Raw genomic sequence first — 18,606 nt, 5'->3', positions numbered from 1 at the left:
CCAAAATGCCTTGGTAATCTCCTGAATGCACTCATTCCATGCACACATTCAAGGTTCCATTCATGATGCCATGCACACATTCAAGGTACTCAGTGCCAGAGTCAGCACAGCAACCCCAAAACATCACTGAACATCCTCCATGTTTGACTGCAGGGAAGGTGTTCTTATTTTTGAAGGCTTCATTTTGTTTTCCATAAACATAGAGATGATGTGCTTTGCCAAAAAGCTCTAATTTGGTCTCGTCTATCCACAGGACATTCTCCCAGAAGGATCTTGGCTTGTTTCGGTGCATTTTGGAAAACTCCAGTCAGGCTTTCTTTTGTCCCTCTCTCAACAGTGGGGTCCTCCTGGGTCTCCTACCATAGAACCCCCTTTCAATGAGTTGGCGATGGATGGTGCGAGTTGAAACTGTCGTACCTTGTGTCTGAAGGTCAGCTTGAATCTGTTTGGCAGTTGATCGAGGTGCTTTCTCCATCATTTAAATGATCCTTCACTGCAATTTTCGATCAAGTTTTCTCTTGTGGCCACATCCAGGGAGGTTGGCTCCAGTACCATGGGCCTTCAACTTCCAGATAACATTGCATGTGGTGGACACAGGAACATCAAGGTCTCTGGAGATGGACTTGTAGCCTTGAGATAGATTATGCATAACTGCAATCTTATCTGACCTCAGGCAATTCTCCGATTTTCTTTTTTCTCCATGCTCATTGTGGTACAAGCCGACACAAAACAGCAGAATGACTCTTTTTCTTTCTTCAAACTGGTAGTAATTTTTATATTGCAGGCACCTTTAACTCACCGCAGGTGAGTTCAATTCCAAAGTGAATGAGAATCACCTGCTTGAAATCGAATCATTTCAAACAACTTCTAAATGGTGCCAATAATATTGTCCAGGCTATTTTAGGATTTGTGTGTGGAATAAGCTAAGATTTCCTAATTTTTCAGCTTTTTTTGCTTTGTTCCACTGCAAACAAAGGAAATACATATGTGGATACCAAAAGATTTATTAATTTCACAAACTTTCTGGAAGAAATGGTGCATTATTTGAAAAAAAAGTGCAAGGGTGCCAATATTTTTGGCCACGACTGTATGTGTACCATCATTTGTTGTCTTTGGGCCAAGTACGAATAAAATCAGTCCATACATGTCCGAGATATGGTTGCGGACACACGCACATGAAAATTGAGACCAAATCCATAAGCCCTTGTTTTGGACCAAGTCCAAAAGGGACTAAAAAATTAAAAAAATCTCAATTTAATTCATTATAAATTCAGGCTGCAATACAACAAAATGTGAAAAAGTCAAGGGGTGTGAATACTTTCTGAAGGCACTGTCCATGTCAATATATTGAGGCAGGTCGATGAACCTCATGTGGCTATATAGTTTAACTTTGGTCTATGCGACTTTTACCAGTTGTATACTTAGAACCGGTCTGTCTCCCCAATCAACCGTTTCATGTCAAGGCCATATATAAATAAATTATTGAAGCAGGTTTATGAAACTTGCATGGTCTTTAAAGTATAATGCAGATATGGGACTCTTACAGCTTTCAGGTGTCAAACCTCACACAACAAGAAACAAGTCCCACACTCCATTTGCCCCTTTACATGAAACTGCGGCCTGTTTTGCTGCTAAATTGTACATTTTAAAGTGAGGGAGGCGATCTTGGAGAGGACCTACCAGAAAGAGACCTGACAAGTGTGGAAGAAATCTGAATCTTCCATATCACAGAGTTGAATTACTTAAGCATACATGTATAGAGAGAAAGACCACCAAGCAATGGTGAAACCTTCTCTGAATTTTCTGGACTGAAGCACCCTCTTCTATATACAAAGAAAAATGTCAGTGCGGTTATATTGCGAAAGAAAGTTTAGAAAAAAACAACAAAAGAAAAACAAAAACACAAGATACATCTGGCAGTAAGATCAGTTGAGGTGAGCATTTAAGCTACAAGACCTCAGGCAGATAAAAATTAAGCAAACTGCTCCAAGGCCCCAGGCAGATAAGGGTTGCTACAAGCAAGGACAAACAGAACATTCTCAAGGGGTCACACAAATAAAAATACAGAAAGAAACATGCAGTTAAGTGCCACAGGCTCAGCACAATTAATTAATACATCGCAATTTATTATTGCTAAAAGCAAATATATGCTTTAAAGCGCGCAAATGTAATAGAGGATGAATATGTATGTGTAGGTGTGCCTTAAGGCCCAGTCACACCTTGACGTTTTAGCCAGCTTATGCCGATTTTTGGAAAATTTGTCTAAAACGCTGGTACACGTCGAATACGTTATGGGTAAGTTTTGATAACATTGAGAGCACGCTGAAAAACACTGCCATACGTCGTTGTATGCTAGCTTGAAACGTTGTACTTTTCGGTTGTCCTCAAATTTTCCATGCTTGAAATTTTAAGACTTATGCCAGCGTATGACTCACTCGTTCCGCATAACGCTGGCCATTAGTTGTAGGCACGTCACGCGATCGTTGACACACGTTACTTGTAAGGTGCTCATAAGTCGAAACACATCAAGGTAATGGTTAGCGTCAGTGTTCCAGACTCCCTGGTTTTTTTTTTGGTTTTTTTTCTTCCTTCCTTCGGTATGATGGTGATTTTGACACTTCGATTTCTAGTGCGGTTATAATATAATATAATTAATAGGCTGCCGCTCAACGATTTAAATCATAACCGCACTGTACACTGAACACAGTCATACCGAAGAAAAAAAAAAACCGGGAGTCTGGAACACTGAGGCGAACCATTAACTTGACGTGTTTCGGCTTATGAGCACCTTTCAAGTAACGTGTGTCGATGTGTCGATGTGTGTCAACGATCGCATATCGTGCGTACAACTTATTCCCATCGCATGCGGAGTGTGTGTCATACGGCAAGTACGTCGTAAAATTTTCAACATGTTCAAAATTACAAGACGTACTCCACTTACTACGACGTATGGTAGCGTACTTTAGCGTTCTATTCACGCATACCAAACTTAACCATACCGTATTCGACGTGCGCCAGCGTTTTAGACGCATTTTTCAGAGGTCGGCATACGCTGGCAAGATCGCCAAGGTGTGACTGCGATGTTGACACTTACATTTCTGCGGCGGTTATGATTTGAATCATTGTGCGGCAGCCTTTCCATAACCTACGCCACGTCATCGTCGGCAATGCGTGCAGCGCGCTATGCATAAGTTAGACTATCGTTGGGCATAGGTCGTGAAGGCCGACAACAGGTTCAGCATTCGTTGGTATAAGTTATCTATAACACAACGAAACGTTCTGTGTCCGTTACTAATACGTTATGCATAAGACCAAGTCGTTATGAATACGTCCGAATCTTTAAAAAAAAAAAACATCAAAAGTTCAACGTAAGCCAGCGTTTTACATACATTTTAATACGTTGCCATTGCTGGCTAAAACGTCAAAGTGTGACTGGGCCTTTAAGTGTTAATTTAATGATGATGGTGGTGTGTGCATGCATGCACGTTGACATGTAAATGTAAAATTACTTCGACACATCACAAGGCAACACCATGGACTTGAAGGAAGGAGTGGGTTGGAGAGTAACATACACAAGGTACTTAGGTGCATAAAGCCATTCGGTCTATCAGACCAGTGCTGCATCTCCACAATATCAATTCAATTTATCACCTTTAATCTATTGGGGCGGGGGGGGGGAGGTGAGGATGAAGAGGTGGTGGGGGAGTGATTCAATGGGGATGAGAACAGTAGAGCAAGCATAGACAACATCAGCACATACATTTTCATGATTATATATTTTTAACTTACTTGCGTGGGGGGGGGGGGGAAGGGGTGAGCACAGATGCAGGATTACACATGAGAAGGATATTTACCTTTTGAGAGCCTTCCCCAGACAATCACTACACAGGAAAAAAATCCAAATCTAACTACCAGTCCTGCCAATGTACATGTACCCCTCTATATCCAATACGTCTGGAGACATATTTCAAACTTATCGACAATTTTACGACCACTACCTTTTCAGGGAGATAATTCCATGCATCAACTACTCCCTTACCTTACTCCTGTCTTAACTCTCCTCTTTACTCTCACACAATCGTCTCCTAATAATGTCACTGTCTATTGTGCTGAAAAACATCTGTATTTATTTTGTCTAAACCCTTCATTAACTTAAACATCTATTACAAGATCTGCTCATAAGCACCATCTTTCTAATAAGTAAAGCCCAATCTCCTTCGGCCGCTCCTCATAACTTAGGCAAAAAAAAACAAACAAAAACACCAGTTGATCGTCCCCGCCCGCTTCCTTTTTTTTGTTATTTATTTTGTCAAACATCCGAAAAACAAAAAATCCATATCTTTGTGCACAATTTGCACCATTCTCTGAATCGATCATTTATTTTTATAACTGAGCCGCAGCATTGAGTGCTGTGCTGCCGATTTATGATCACTGCGCTTTCCTTTGCCGTGCCTTTTCCCGCTTCCGTGACGATTTTCATTTGTGAAGATGGTTTTCATGTGCTTGCAAATTCGGAAGGGAACTAAAGTCCTCAAGCCATGGTATGCTAGAACAATTCTTGATGGGTGACGCTCCCTGTGTGACGTTTTCTCCGATTTCGCTTGTGGGAAGTTGGACCAGGGAGAGGCCATACAGGAGCAAGACCAAACAGTACGTGTGTAAATCTGTGTATTTAAATAAATATTTACTGAAGATCTATATGGAAAGATGGCATCGTGAATAATTTGAATATGCACGAAGTGTGTAGTTTTTTTTTGAATGTTGCCATACATTTAAATACATTTGTTTTGAACTGTGGATTGTATTTTAATAGGTGCCGTGAGTGTGCTGGTGACATGTCAGGTACATGACCCAGGTCATGATATTTCTTTGGGGGAAGAAAACTGACATGTTTGATATATGGATCATGTCACTGGCATATCAGGAACATAACTTGTGGGGGGGGGGGGTAATGGGGAGGAGGTAATAAAACTGGCATGTCAGGTACATGATTTGTGGGGGCGGGAGGGGGGAGGTAAAAAAAACTAGCACGTCAGGTGCATGATTTCTGCTTTTTTTGGGGGGGGAGGGGGAGGGGGTTAAAAAAAAAAGGCATGCCATGTACATGGTCATAAACTTGGCTGTTGAGTCATGCAGTCCCCATCAGTTTTACACAACAAAAAAGAGAAGTAGTTCATGTAGCCGACGTGCCAGCCACCCCACCCTCACATCAAAAACTGGCGTGTAGATAGTGTATTTATAAATGTTAAACATGTAAATTCTAATGACATGGGTCATATACCTGACACGTTTTCTAAAAACAATTAAATTGGGAAGGACACAGTCACTTATAAATTATAAAACAAAGTCAATGTAAATTTCATCTTTTTTTCTTCCTACACACCCTGTAATGATATAGCTTTACTGGTTAGAACAATAAAAATAATTAGAACATGTATTTTTCATGAATTAAATTGGCGACACACCAGACAACTATAAAAGCATAACGTATGATTAGATGTAGGTGTCCATAATGTGTATGATGTAGATGGAAAGATGTACAAAATAAAAAAGCTGAAAAAAATTAGGAAATATTAGCTTATTCCACACACAAGTAGATGAAGATAATGTGTATGATGTGTGATTATTTAAAAACTATTGATTTTTAAGTGTTTCTGTGCAATAAATGTGAAGAGTCCTTGAATGAAAATGTCAGTGGAGTCATTCCATCTGAAATCACCAAATTTAAGAAAAATGTTCCCAGTTGACCCCTCAGATTTACTTTAAACTTTCATAAAATAGTTCCCAGGTATCATAATGAAGCTGTGTAAAATTTTAGGTCCATAGATGTGGTCAACTCCGAGATATTGAGGGTTGAAAATGTGGTTGTGGCCCAATTTTTATGGTCGTTGCGAGCATCACAAAATGAACAGCAACTTTTAAACTGGTACAACTTTTTTAATTTGAATGCTCGAGCCTTGAAATTTTCAGATTATTCTTCTATAACTGCTCTGTAAGAAACAAACATAAAACTGAGTATACCTCTGTTAAATTTTATGACCTGATCAGTTGAAATCCAGAAAAAAAAAATGTTGGTTTTGTATGAAGACCCAACTTTGAGACCCCATATATTTTTATTGACCCATCCCAGAAGCTTGAAATTTTTTCATGTAATAACTGTATGGTAGTAGTATTCAAATACGTTTACTTTTCTTAATCAGTCATATATAATAGTCAGGATCCCTCAAAAATTGAAAATTTTCATTTTTCCCCGAAATTCAGGTGAGGATTGCAAATATATGACAAGGTATACCACTTCAAATTGATCACCATTGGAAAGAGCATATTCAAGTTTACAAAAGTGTCAAATATCAAAGTGGTATATTTAAAAAATATATATATATATATATTCTATTTTTAACCTCTGCCATCGAAGATCATCGGAGGTTACTGTTTTCACCCCTTTCTGTTTGTTTGTTTGTGTGTGAACAGAATTACGGAAAAACTCCTTGACGGATTTCGACGAAACTTGGTGGGGGGGGGGTTCGGTATGGTCCAAGGATCATGCCATTAGATTTGGACTTAGTCCCCCCCCCTCCCCAAAAAAATTGTTCGAGAAATTTTTTTTGCATTTCGACATGTTTTAAGTGATTTCCACCCCCCCCCCCAAAAAAATTGTTACCCCCCCAATTTTTTTTTGCATTTCTACATGTTTTAAGTGATTTCCACCCCCCCCCAAAAAAAAATTGTTCGAGAAAAAAAAATTTTTGCAACTTTTTTTTCAACAAAATTTCAATTTCTTTTTTTTTTTTCTACATGTTTTAAGTGTTTTCCAACCCCCCCGCCCCAAAAAAAATGTTGGAGAAAAGAACTATAACTGTCAGCACTGTTGACATCATATTTAATGAATAAGATATAAGGTTCACTTGAGTGACCCAGCAGTATTGGCGGCAGAGGTTTTGCACTCTCGAGTGCTCCCCCTCTAGTTTTAAAACTGTTGTTAACACAGTCGTGAATACATGAAGTGTGTGCATGGTGTGGGCACCATGGTAATCATGAATAATTAGTTCTACGATTCAAATTTATAATACAAAAATATATCACATACTGCAATTACAATGTAATAAAACATTTCACGTAAATGATTTGAATAGGTCCTTGATCTGCTTTTTCAAGTCAGGTGCAAGCTTGTACTGCCTCCCAATTGATGTTAGGGGAGCATCAATAACTTTCATTACATGGACCAAAGGAACCCAACAAATGTCCTCCCTTGAATGTAACGATATACACTGCTGACACCAGCAGATCAGCCACTATTCCTGAGTTCTATTTTTAGCCCCAACCAGATGAGTTAAGCTCTTGCTATTTACAAATGAGAAACAAAGAATTACAAATTCAAATTTCAAAGTATTGTGTTCATGGTATCCTAATAGCAGATGATATATATGTATGCACATTGTATATACATGTACTACACATATGTACTACATGTAAAAGGACTGTTCATTAAATAACACACACAACACAAACAGCACTGGCAGAACATCATTTATTCAAATATTTAAAAATATTGATCGAAACATTATACCACTTTGATATTTGACACTTTTGTAAACTTGAATATGCTCTTTCCAATGGTGAACAATTTGAAGTGGTATACCTTGTCATATATTTGCAATCCTCACCTGAATTCTGGGGGAAAATGAAAATTTTCAATTTTTGAGGGATCATGACTGTATTATATATGACTGATTAAGAAAAGTAAACATGTATTTGAATACTACTACCATACAGTTATTACCCGAAAAAAATTCAAGCTTCTGGGATGGGTCAATAAAAATATATGGGGTCTCAAAGTTGGGTCTTCATACAAAACCAACATTTTTTTTCTGGATTTAAACTGATCAGGTCATAACAATTAATAGAGGTATACTCCGTTTTATGTCTGTTTCTTACAGAGCAGTTATAGAAGAATAATCTCTGAAAATTTCAAGGCTCCAGCATTAACATTTAAAAAGTTGTGGGAGTTTAAAAGCAGCCGTTCATTTTGTGATGCTCGCAACGACCAGAAAACAGGGCCACAACCACATTTTCAACCTTCAATATCTCGGAGTTGACCGCATTTATGGACCTAAAATTTTACGCAGCTTCATTTTGATACCTGGGAACTTTTTATGAAAGTTTAAAGTAAATCTGAGGGGGTCAACTGGGAGGCCTCCAGTGATATGAGGTGGAATGACTCAATGGCCATTTTGACCGAAAACTTTGGTGGCCATCTTGAAAAAAAAAATACGAAAAATAAAAAAGGCCTCCTCCTAACTTAAAAAAAAAAAAATCCAGATGATCAATGATATAGACATATATCTATACAATATATCGATATCTATACAATAAGAGAGAAACGCCGAATTTTATTCCCGTTTTGTGGCGTCAAATCAAATTGTATCCTCCTGAAAATTGGCAGGTATTTAATTTACTATCGTGAAGGTGGCGAGATGTACTTTTCGTTATGAACCAACTATAATCTATTGTGAATATTGGAGGTGAAAATGGGCAGGACACATCCAATGCTCTCAAGAAAGAAGTAGAACGGTTACCACTTTCATTGAATAAGAAAGTAAAACCGCCTACCACGTTTATTGAAAATTGTGATTATCGACGGAAAAATGTTTATTTTATCGATGGAATGAGCAATGAGGTTTCCTCACATTCATTCAGGTGAGTAATTTTTTTTTATCCTTTCCTGGCTTGCACTTCATAACCATCCCATATGCACCTTTATTTGTCAACAACAAAAGAAAAAAGCCAAAACTAAAAAAAGATTGCTATCTCGCTTGCCTTCCTTTAAGCCTTATCCTTGAAGCCAGCAAGCTACTGTTCAACAGTGCAAAACATTTAAACAAAGATGCAGATTTGCATAACATTTGAACAGTGCAAAAAAGATGTAGGTGAGGTTTGCTCTTGATTTGAAGTCTACAGTGCAAAAAGACAGTGTTGTATTCGGTAGTTTTGCAGGTTTGCATTTGAAAAATAGAATGAAAGATGAATGTGGTTTGCTTACCAGCATACTTTTCTGATCCAATCACTCTCGGCCTGTAATCAACTTCAAATTGTCAAGCTAAGATTTTTTTTTCTTTCTCCACTGACTCACAACTCAGTCATCAGTCACTACTGAGCATAAATTGTACAGCTACCCACCCTGTTTGGTGGAGTCATCCTGCTTCAAATAAAGTAAAATAAAAGTAAAGGTATTCACCCTCCTTTTTAGCTGACCATCAAGTGAGATTGTACCTGAAAATCTGTTTGTGAGCTTGGAAGATCTTACTACATTCCAGGAAGTCACTTTTATGTACTTGGAAACCCCACTTCAGTACTTGGAAGACCCACTGCAGTACTTGAAAATTCAACTGCAACATTTGCTACTCCTGTTGCAGTACTTGGAAATTCCACTGCATAACTTGGAAATCCCACTGCAGCACTGGGAAATCCCACTGCAGCACTGGGAAATCCCACTGCAGCACTGGGAAATCCCACTGCAGCACTGGGAAATCCCACTGCAGCACTGGGAAATCCCACTGCAGCACTGGGAAATCCCACTGCAGCACTGGGAAATCCCACTGCAGCACTGGGAAATCCCACTGCAGCACTGGGAAATCCCACTGCAGCACTGGGAAATCCCACTGCAGCACTGGGAAATCCCACTGCAGCACTGGGAAATCCCACTGCAGCACTGGGAAATCCCACTGCAGCACTGGGAAATCCCACTGCAGCACTGGGAAATCCCACTGCAGCACTGGGAAATCCCATTGCAGCACTGGGAAATCCCATTGCAGCACTGGGAAATCCCACTGCAGCACTGGTAAATCTCACTGTAGCACTGGTAAATCTCCATCCATACATACATCCATCATTCAGGCCATACACGTGCATGAAAAGGCCACGCACCCAAAATAATCTGGGGGATCTATATTCCAAGAACTAAAATCCGTTGATTGAAACGCACATTACTCATCACTTTTATATGTTTCCAGGTGGTAACATGCCAAGAACACCGAAACGAAGAAGAATTTCCTAGCGATTATCAGAAGTCCGTGCACAAAGGAACGCAAGACGACAGCTGCAGTTGCCAGCGGTCCCACGAAGGAACGCAAGACGACAGCTGCAGTTGCCAACGGGCCCACGAGCCTACACGAATGATGAAAATGTGTTCTTCCTTGAAACAGATATTGGAGAAATGGAAATAGCATGTAACTACTGTGAGGCAAAATTTTTTGCTGGCGAGCCACCAGGATTTTGCTGTGCAAGTGGAAAAATCCAATTGGATTTATTCCCAACGCCACCTCAATATCTACTGTCACTGCTCAACAGAACAAATAATTATTCCAACCATTTCCTTCTGAACGTACGTTTTTATAATATCGCATTTCAAATGACGAGCTTTGGCTGCACGAGACAACAGATTCATGGATAGGATCCGAATTTTACTGTCCAATGCCAAGTGTGTCACAAAATTGGAAGTCTCCATCCACAAGACAATACGCCTCGACAGTTTCTGCAAATTTATTTCATTGACAGCAGATGAGCCGAACATGAAGCACGTTTGGCCATCGGTACTGGTATGAAGCCACACATCGTAACGAAGCTCACATAGTTATTGCATGAGAACAACAAATATGTCAGAAACCTGAAAACGGTTGTTGAAAGCATGAACCAAGACGGAAGAGAAGATCTTAGGATTGTCATCCATGAAAACAAGCAGCCGGCCACACAACATCCTCACCGTTACAATGCACCATCCGGTGATGAAGTAACTAATGCCGAACGAACCAACTGCGACCAGAGATATTGTGTTACACCAGCGTGATGGAGCATGACAGCATATATCAGAATTACACTGTGCGTATGACACTCTGCAGTACCCAATCCTGTTTCCTTATGGCACAGACAGATGGAGCGTATATTTGCAGTCAGCCGCTGCACACAAAATAACGCAAATGCAGTTTTACGCATACCATATCATGTGTCGACAGACTAATCATTTGTTACTGTGCCGCAGACTGTTCCAGCGATTTTTAGTTGACATGTACTGGAAGATAGAAACAGAACGATTACATTTTCTCAGACGGGAACAGAAAGCTCGAAGAGCAGACAGCTACCAAAACTTCAGAGACGCTATATTTAATCACGACTGTGATCCGTGGAACGTGGGGCAAAGGATCGTGTTACCATCTACATTCACCGGCGGTCCGCGCTATATGTACGAGCGCACCCAAGATGCCATCGCATACGTGCGGAAGTATGGCAGACCAGATCTGTTCATAACCTCTACTACTAATCCAAAATGGTCAGAAATTACAGAAAATCTTCTACTGAAACAAACAGCATCAGACCAACCAGATATCGTCTGTCGTGTTTTTCATTTGAAATTGAAGAAACTGATGAATCTCTTGAAGAATAGAGCTTTTGGTGACTTGCTGGCATGGCTGTATTCTATCGAATTCCAGAAAAGAGGGCACCCTCATGTGCACATACTACTCTGGCTATCCCCAGGAAGCAAAATCAGACCCGACGATATTGATCAAGTCATATCTACGAAAATACCATGTCCGGATTTGGAACTTCAACTGCACGAACTGGTGAAATGCAACATGATCCATGGACCATGCGGCCCTTTCAAAAGAAACAGGCCATGTGTGAAGGACGGATCCTGCTCAAAAATGTTCCCGAAGGATTTTATGGAAGCGACGGAACAATGGAAAGATATCTATCCCAAGTACCGCAGGCACTCCCCAGAGGATGGAGGGAATGTAATCGCAATCACCAAGATTGTAAAAGGACAGCGTATTGAGCACGTTATAGACAATCGGTGGGTTGTAATTCACAACCCTGGGCTTTTAAAACAAATGAAGTGCCACACGAACGTTGAAATTTGTACTTCAGTCAAAAGTGTGAAATATGTGCTGAAGTATGTAAACCAGGGAAGTGACCAAGCGATCTTCACCATTGAAGGTGGACAAAGTAATGATGAGATACAACAATATCAAGAAGCCAGGTTCGTGGGTTCCATGGAAGCTGCTCACCGAATCTTGGGCTTCCCGATGCATGAACACTATCCACCAGTGATGCAGCTGGCTATTCACCTGGAGAATGGCCAGCGAATGTACTTTGACGATAGCAATGCTGATGTGCGCGCCAGAGCGGGACCACCAAAGACAACTCTGACAGAATTCTTCATCATTTGCCGTACGGATGAGTTCGCGAAAACACTCAATTATCACAAAGTTCCAGAGTATTACACATGGGATTCTTGCAACAAAAAGTGGAATAGACGCAAGAGGGGAACTCCAGAACCACAATTTCCTGGTGTATTCAGAAGCCCTGCTATCGGTAGAGTTTACACAGTCAATCCAAAACAATCAGAGTGCTATTTTTTACGCATGCTGCTTCACCAAGAACATAGTCCGACATCGTTCAAAGATCTCAGGAGTCATGAAGGTGTAATCCGACCAACTTTGAGAGGCATATCTGGCGAAGGGACTTGCAGAGGATGACAACCATCTACATAATGCCTTGTGAGAGGCAACTATTGGACAGAGCCGGCAAAATCTTTGGAAATTATTCATTGTCCTGTTGATTTTTTTGTGAAGTAACCCACTCGCACTCTGGAATGATCATAAAGCTGCGCGAGCAGAGGATTTTTTTTTCCATCGCCACAACGTCCATGTTGACGACGACCATGCAGAGGAAATGTACAATCTTTGCTTGATGGAAATAGAAGACTACATCCTCGCACAAGGAGGTCAAACTCTGGATAACTACAACCTTCCTGTCATTGACCGTACAACGACCACAAACCACGCACAGGAGTACGTTCGGCACAGCAAAATCCTGGTGGCTCGCCAGCAATTTTTTTTGCCTCACAGTAGTTACATGCTATTTCCATTTCTCCAATATCTGTTTCAAGGAAGAACACATTTTCATCATTTGTGTAGGCTCGTGCGACCGCTGGCAACTGCAGCTGTTGTCTTGCGTTCCATTGTGCATGGACTTCTGGTAATCGCTGGGAAATTATTCTTCGTTTTGGTGTTCTCAGCATGTTACCACCTGGAAACATATAAAAGTGATTAGTAATGTGCATTTCAATCAACAGATTTTAGTTCTTGGAATATATAGCCCCCCCCCCCAGATTCTTTTGGGTGCATGGCCTTTTCATGCACGTGTATGGCCTGAATGATGGAGAATTACCAGTGCTGCAGTGGGATTTCCCAGTGCTGCAGTGGGATTTCCCAGTGCTGCAGTGGGATTTCCCAGTGCTGCAGTGGGATTTCCCAGTGCTGCAGTGGAATTTCCCAGTGCTGCAGTGGAATTTCCCAGTGCTGCAGTGGAATTTCCCAGTGCTGCAGTGGAATTTCCAAGTACTGCAACAGGAGTACCAAGTGTTGCAGTTGAATTACTAAGTGCTGTAGTGGGTCTTCCAATTACTGAAGTGGGGTTTACAAGTACATAAAAGCGACTTACTGGAATGAAGTAAGATCTTGCAAGCTCACAAACTGATTTTCAAGTACAATCTTACTTGATGGTCAGCTAAAAAGGAGAGTGAATAACTTTACTTTTATTTGGAGCAGGAAGACTCCACCAAACAGGGGGGGTAGCTGTACAATTTTTGCTCAGTAGTGACTGATAACTAAGTTGTGAGTCAGTGGATAATGAAAGAAAATCTTAGCTTCACAATTTGAGGACGGTATTATAATTTGAGTCAATTGGACAATTTGACATTGATTGCAGGCCGAGAATGATTGGATCAGAAAAGTATGCTGGGAAGCAAACCACCTGCATCTTTCATTCTACTTTTCAAATGCTAACCTGCAAAACTATCGAATACAACACTGTGTCTTTTTGCACTCTTGACTGTTCAAATCAAGAGCAAACCTAACCTGCATCTTTTTTTCACTGTTCAAATGTTTTGCACTGTTTCACAGCAGCTTGCTGGCTTTAAGGTTAAGGCTTAAAGGAAGGCAAGCTAGATTGCAAACTTTCTTTAGTTTTGGGTTTTTAGTTTTGGCCTTTTTCTTCTGTTGTCTACAAATAAAGGTGAGTAGGGGATGGTTATGAAGTGCAAGTCAGGAAAGGATAAAAAAAAAAACTACTCACCTGAATGAATGCAAGGAAACCTCATTGCTCATTCCATCGATAAAAGAAACATTTTTCCGTCGATAATCACAATTTTCAATGAACATGGTAGGCTGTTTTACTTTCTTGTTCAATGAAAGTGGTCATGGTTTTACTTCCTTCTTCAGAACATTGGGTTTGTCCTGCCCATTTTCACCCCCAAAATTCACAATAGATAATAGTTAGTTCATAACAAAAAGTACATCAAGCCACCTTCCGTCGTCTTGCGTTTCTTTGTGCACGGACTTCTGGTAATCGCTGGGAAATTCTTCTTCGTTTCGGTGTTCTCGGCATGTTACCACCTGGAAACATATAAAAGTGATTAGTAATGTGCGCTTCAATTAATGGATTTTAGTTCTTGGAATATGTAGCCCCCCAGATTATTTTGGGTGCATGGCCTTTTCATGCACGTGTATGGCCTGAATGATGGAGATTTCCCAGTGCTGCAGTGGGATTTCCCAGTGCTGCAGTGGGATTTCCCAGTGCTGCAGTGGGATTTCCCAGTGCTGCAGTGGGATTTCCCAGTGCTGCAGTGGGATTTCCCAGTGCTGCAGTGGGATTTCCCAGTGCTGCAGTGGGATTTCCCAGTGCTGCAGTGGGATTTCCGAGAGCTGCAGTGGGATTTCCCAGAGCTGCAGTGGGATTTCCCAGAGCTGCAGTGGAATTTCTAAGGAATGAAGTGGAATTTCCAAGTACATACTGCTGTGGGAATTTCAAGTACTGCAACAGGAGTACCAAGTGTTGCAGTTGAATTGCTAAGTGCTGCAGGTGAATTTTCAAGTGTTGCAGTGAGATTGCAAAGTGAGATTGCAAAGTACTGTCATGGGTCTTCCAAGTACTGAAGTGGGGTTTCCAAGTACATAAAAGTGACTTACCGGAATGTAGAAAGATCTTGCAAGCTCACAAACTGATTTTCAGGTACAATCTCACTTGATGGTCAGCTAAAAAGGAGAGTGAATAGCTTTACTTTTATTTTACTTTATTTGGAGCAGGAAGACTCTACCAAACAGGGTGGGTAGCAATACAATTTTTGCTCAGTAGTGACTGATGACTGAGTTGTGAGTCAGTGAATAAAGGAAAAAAAATCTTCGCTTGACAATTTGAGGATGGAAGTATAATTTGAGTCAATTAGACAATTTGAAGTTGATTACAGGCCGAGAGTGATTGGATCAGAAAATTATGCTGGTAAGCAAACCACCTGCATCTTTCATTCCACTTTTCAAATGCAAACCTGCAAAACTACTGAATACAACACTGTGTCTTTTTGCACTGTTGACTGTTCAAATCAAGTGCAAACCTCACCTGCATCTTTTTTGCACTGTTCAAATGTTATGCAAATCTGCATCTTTGTTTCACTGTTTAAATGTTTTGCACTGTTGAACAGTTGCTTGCTGGCTTTAAGGATAAGGCTTAAAGGAAGGCAAGCTAGATAGCAATCTTTCTTTCGTTTTGGCTTTTTTCTTCTGTTGTCGATTCCTGTTGTGCATATGGGATGGTTATGAAGTGCAAGTCAGGAAAGGATAAAAATAAATAAATACTCACTTGAATGAATGTGAGGAAAACTCATTGCTCATTCCATCGATAAAAGAAACATTTTTCTGTCGATAATCACAATTTTCAATGAACGTGGTAGGCGGTTTTACTTTCTTATTCAATGAAAGTGGTAACGGTTTTACTTCCTTCTAAAGAGCATTGTGGGTGTGCCCTGCCCATTTTCATCCCCAAAATTCACAATAGATAAAATAGATAGTTCATAACGAAAAGTTCATCTTGCCACCTTCCAGATAGTCACTTAAATACCTGCCAATTTTCAGGAGGATACGATTTGATTTGACGTCGCAAAACAGGAACAAAATTCGGCGTTTCTCTCTTATTGTATAGATTTTTAAAAAAAAAAAATGTCCTTAATCGATCTCGGCCGGGAATAAATCTCATCGCTTTTTCAGCACAAAAGGCAGAAAGTGACATCAATGTTTCCTTAAGGCCCACTTGGTTGTGCCTGGATGGGGTTTGAGGGTTGTGGAGTCGCGGTTGAAACCGAAATCCTATCCACGTTCCTCCTGATGACTCAATCTTTCAACTTCTTTGGGTTCCTTCTTTGTCTTCAGTTTCACTACATTGCACCCTCTACAGCAGCCACGTCCTACCTTGAGACTTCTGAAAAAGAGAAGCCCATTTCAACCCTCTTAAAGGGATGATTAGTCTCAGTTTTCTTCTTCCCCCTCATTTCACTTCTGCACTGCCTTCGATTATGGAACATACTTTGTTCAGAATGTATGTACAAACTCTAAAAAACAAACTTTATTTTTGTGACATCAATTTAATGCTCATGGAGGAGCTTGTACAAACACACACACACACACATACACACACCAAATATATTAGGAGACGATCAGTGTACTTATACAATATACATGGATTACAAGGACTAAGAAAAACCACCTTGAGAGATTTGAATCCTGGGACCTGGGTTCGAAACAGCACGAGTCATCTGTTGAAATGGGAAGGCCAACCCGACCTACTCTTTGCAGCATTTGTAGTATATATTCGCATCCCAAAAGGATCAACCCCCTAAGGGGGGGGGGGGGAGAGTCGCCACACCCCATAGCTGGGCATATGGATATAACAAAGTTAGCCCATGAAAGACCATGAGGGTAAGAACAATCTGCCCGTTACACATGGTCTAGTCTACCCGTAATGCCAGTCTATCGATCGTGGTCGACTCCGATTCCCTTCCATCGTGAGCAGAGATGGTTCGGAATGACGATGGGTCTCACCACCCTCCTGTACTTTGTACTCAAAAAGCACGTGGTCTGCGATCGCGCACGAGTAAAACAGGAAGCCTCTTCTTCCTCACATTCATTATACAAAATCCGTACATTTCGAAAAGGACGGGCCCAATGGGGAAGAGACTTACTGTGCCTTCTTGCAGACAATGGCTTTTCCGGTTGGCGCCTTCACTCGCTCGTACGAGAGGACAATGACGAAAGGCCTAAATGCGATGAACACACGCAAACACACACACGGCACGCACCAAAAGAGTTTTGATAGTCCAGGCGTTAAACCGACGAGGAGTTTCGCGCCGAACCCTGAACGCGCCAAATGAGAACCGCTGGGCCTAACTAGCACATGGTCCGCTTCACCGAAACCAAAAAAAAATCGACAGTAAAATAACGGCAAAGCGGCACGCCTACTCCTTTCAAGCAAATGGTGTGAGAATGTGCCGCATCCGGACTACAAATCATGAAAAACACGAACGGAGGACAAATCAGCGGCTGCGTTCACTCACCGCTCAAGCACATGAAAACACACCGGAAGTGCATGCCCTGTTGCTTTTTTCCTCAAACACTTTTCCAATCATTGCACACATTATCGGACAGAAGCACAATTGAGTTTTAATGAATCGATCTTTGATCAAAAATGTTCACGTATGTGTTTTATCCCAACAACAACAACAACAACAAGGTAGCCAGAACGGTGTTGTAAGCAAACACACCCTTCATATTATTAATAATCACATTACAACGAATACATCGGATTATTTATGAAGTGCTCTAAATCGTTGAATTAAATATGTGAAATAATAGGTGGGCTCCTGTCGTATAAAATTGAAACATCAAGACAGTACACTGGGCGGTGTATAAATGGCGGTAAAAAATTTTTTGTATTCTATGAAGGAAAAGTTTACAGTTTTCGATTACAACGTCGTAACAAAGGACGTTAAAATTATTTATTTACATAAATAATCCCTAAAAAAAAAAACATGTAAGCGGCAATTTTTCATCGAGAACTGTATTATGATTTTGTTGACGATGGCCAACAATGTTTGTACACATTACTGGTTCGCATTTTTCAAGTGGAATTTTAAATGTGAGACGATGCAGAAAAAAATAAATCATGAATCTGCGTTTCAATGACCCGGAAGGGCTTTTACAACTTTAATTTGGGGTTGGCTGTGGTGCTTTGTGTTTGGTTTCGATTTTGTTTGGTGACGTTGTGAGTCATGCCAGGGGTGAGTCCTTCGATCCAATAGTTTGAGACGATTCTCATCAAGGATGTGTCTGCATTTGATCAAATGGTAGAAAATAGCACTGATTATGATGGATTGTTCAATGGCTGTATCTTTTTCACATCAATTGCTTTAAGGTTTTACTTGAATCTTCTTAAGTGGTTCATTTGTGGTACCAACGACCCATTACAATGACCCCGCCGACCTTTGCCCTTTTGATTTTACAGGAATCGGAGCAAATAAAGAAACTTTTTGTTGGAGGCTTATCGTTTGATACGACCGAGGCGACTCTGAGGAAGTATTTTGAAAAATGGGGTCAAATCATGGAATGTGTGGTGAGTTTGTTGTTTTTTTTTGTGGCCTTTGGGGTCCATTATGGACTGTTTTGATCATGGACTGTTTGGTGGACTCTGAGTCCATTGTAGACTGTAAGATGCAGTGCATATTAT

The 18,606-nt window shown here is 40.6% G+C and overlaps 2 protein-coding genes across 13 annotated transcripts in view; one reads left to right on the top strand and one right to left on the bottom strand.

Moving 5' to 3' along the window:
- The window catches only part of LOC147030287 (chromobox protein homolog 3-like), a 68,248-nt gene extending 50,745 nt beyond the window's left edge, over positions 1–17,503 (bottom strand). Inside the window, exons 1-3 of one of the 6 annotated variants that reach the window (XM_085874189.1) lie at positions 17,066–17,400; positions 15,024–15,089; positions 14,362–14,450 (exon numbers count right to left, since the gene is read on the bottom strand). In XM_085874189.1, the coding sequence (XP_085730315.1) occupies positions 14,362–14,442 (81 nt within the window). In that variant the 5' untranslated portion in view covers positions 14,443–14,450; positions 15,024–15,089; positions 17,066–17,400. Of the gene's footprint in view, positions 1–14,361; positions 14,451–15,023; positions 15,090–17,065; positions 17,404–17,437 lie in introns of those variants that run through there. The other 5 variants (XM_085874193.1, XM_085874194.1, XM_085874188.1 and 2 more) reach the window with 5 other exon arrangements.
- Positions 17,504–17,986: 483 nt separating this feature from the next.
- LOC147030286 (heterogeneous nuclear ribonucleoprotein A1-like 2) overlaps positions 17,987–18,606 on the top strand; it is a 35,694-nt gene continuing 35,074 nt past the window's right edge. For 5 of the 7 annotated variants that reach the window (XR_015056293.1, XR_015056294.1, XR_015056292.1 and 2 more), the window contains exons 1-2: positions 17,987–18,160; positions 18,385–18,492. Coding sequence is in view for 4 of the 7 variants with exons in the window: in XM_085874185.1 (XP_085730311.1) it covers positions 18,152–18,160; positions 18,385–18,492 (117 nt within the window). In the remaining 3 variants the exon portion in view is untranslated. Of the gene's footprint in view, positions 18,227–18,384; positions 18,493–18,606 lie in introns of all 7 variants that reach the window. The other 2 variants (XM_085874187.1, XM_085874184.1) reach the window with 2 other exon arrangements.

This window comes from Eptatretus burgeri, chromosome 3 (genome assembly GCF_056783735.1).
Source record: "Eptatretus burgeri isolate ZD-2024b chromosome 3, Ebu_testis_v1, whole genome shotgun sequence".
Lineage (NCBI taxonomy): Eukaryota > Metazoa > Chordata > Myxini > Myxiniformes > Myxinidae > Eptatretus > Eptatretus burgeri.
Note: the sequence above shows the minus strand (reverse complement) of the source record. Positions and strands in the feature narration are given on the sequence as shown.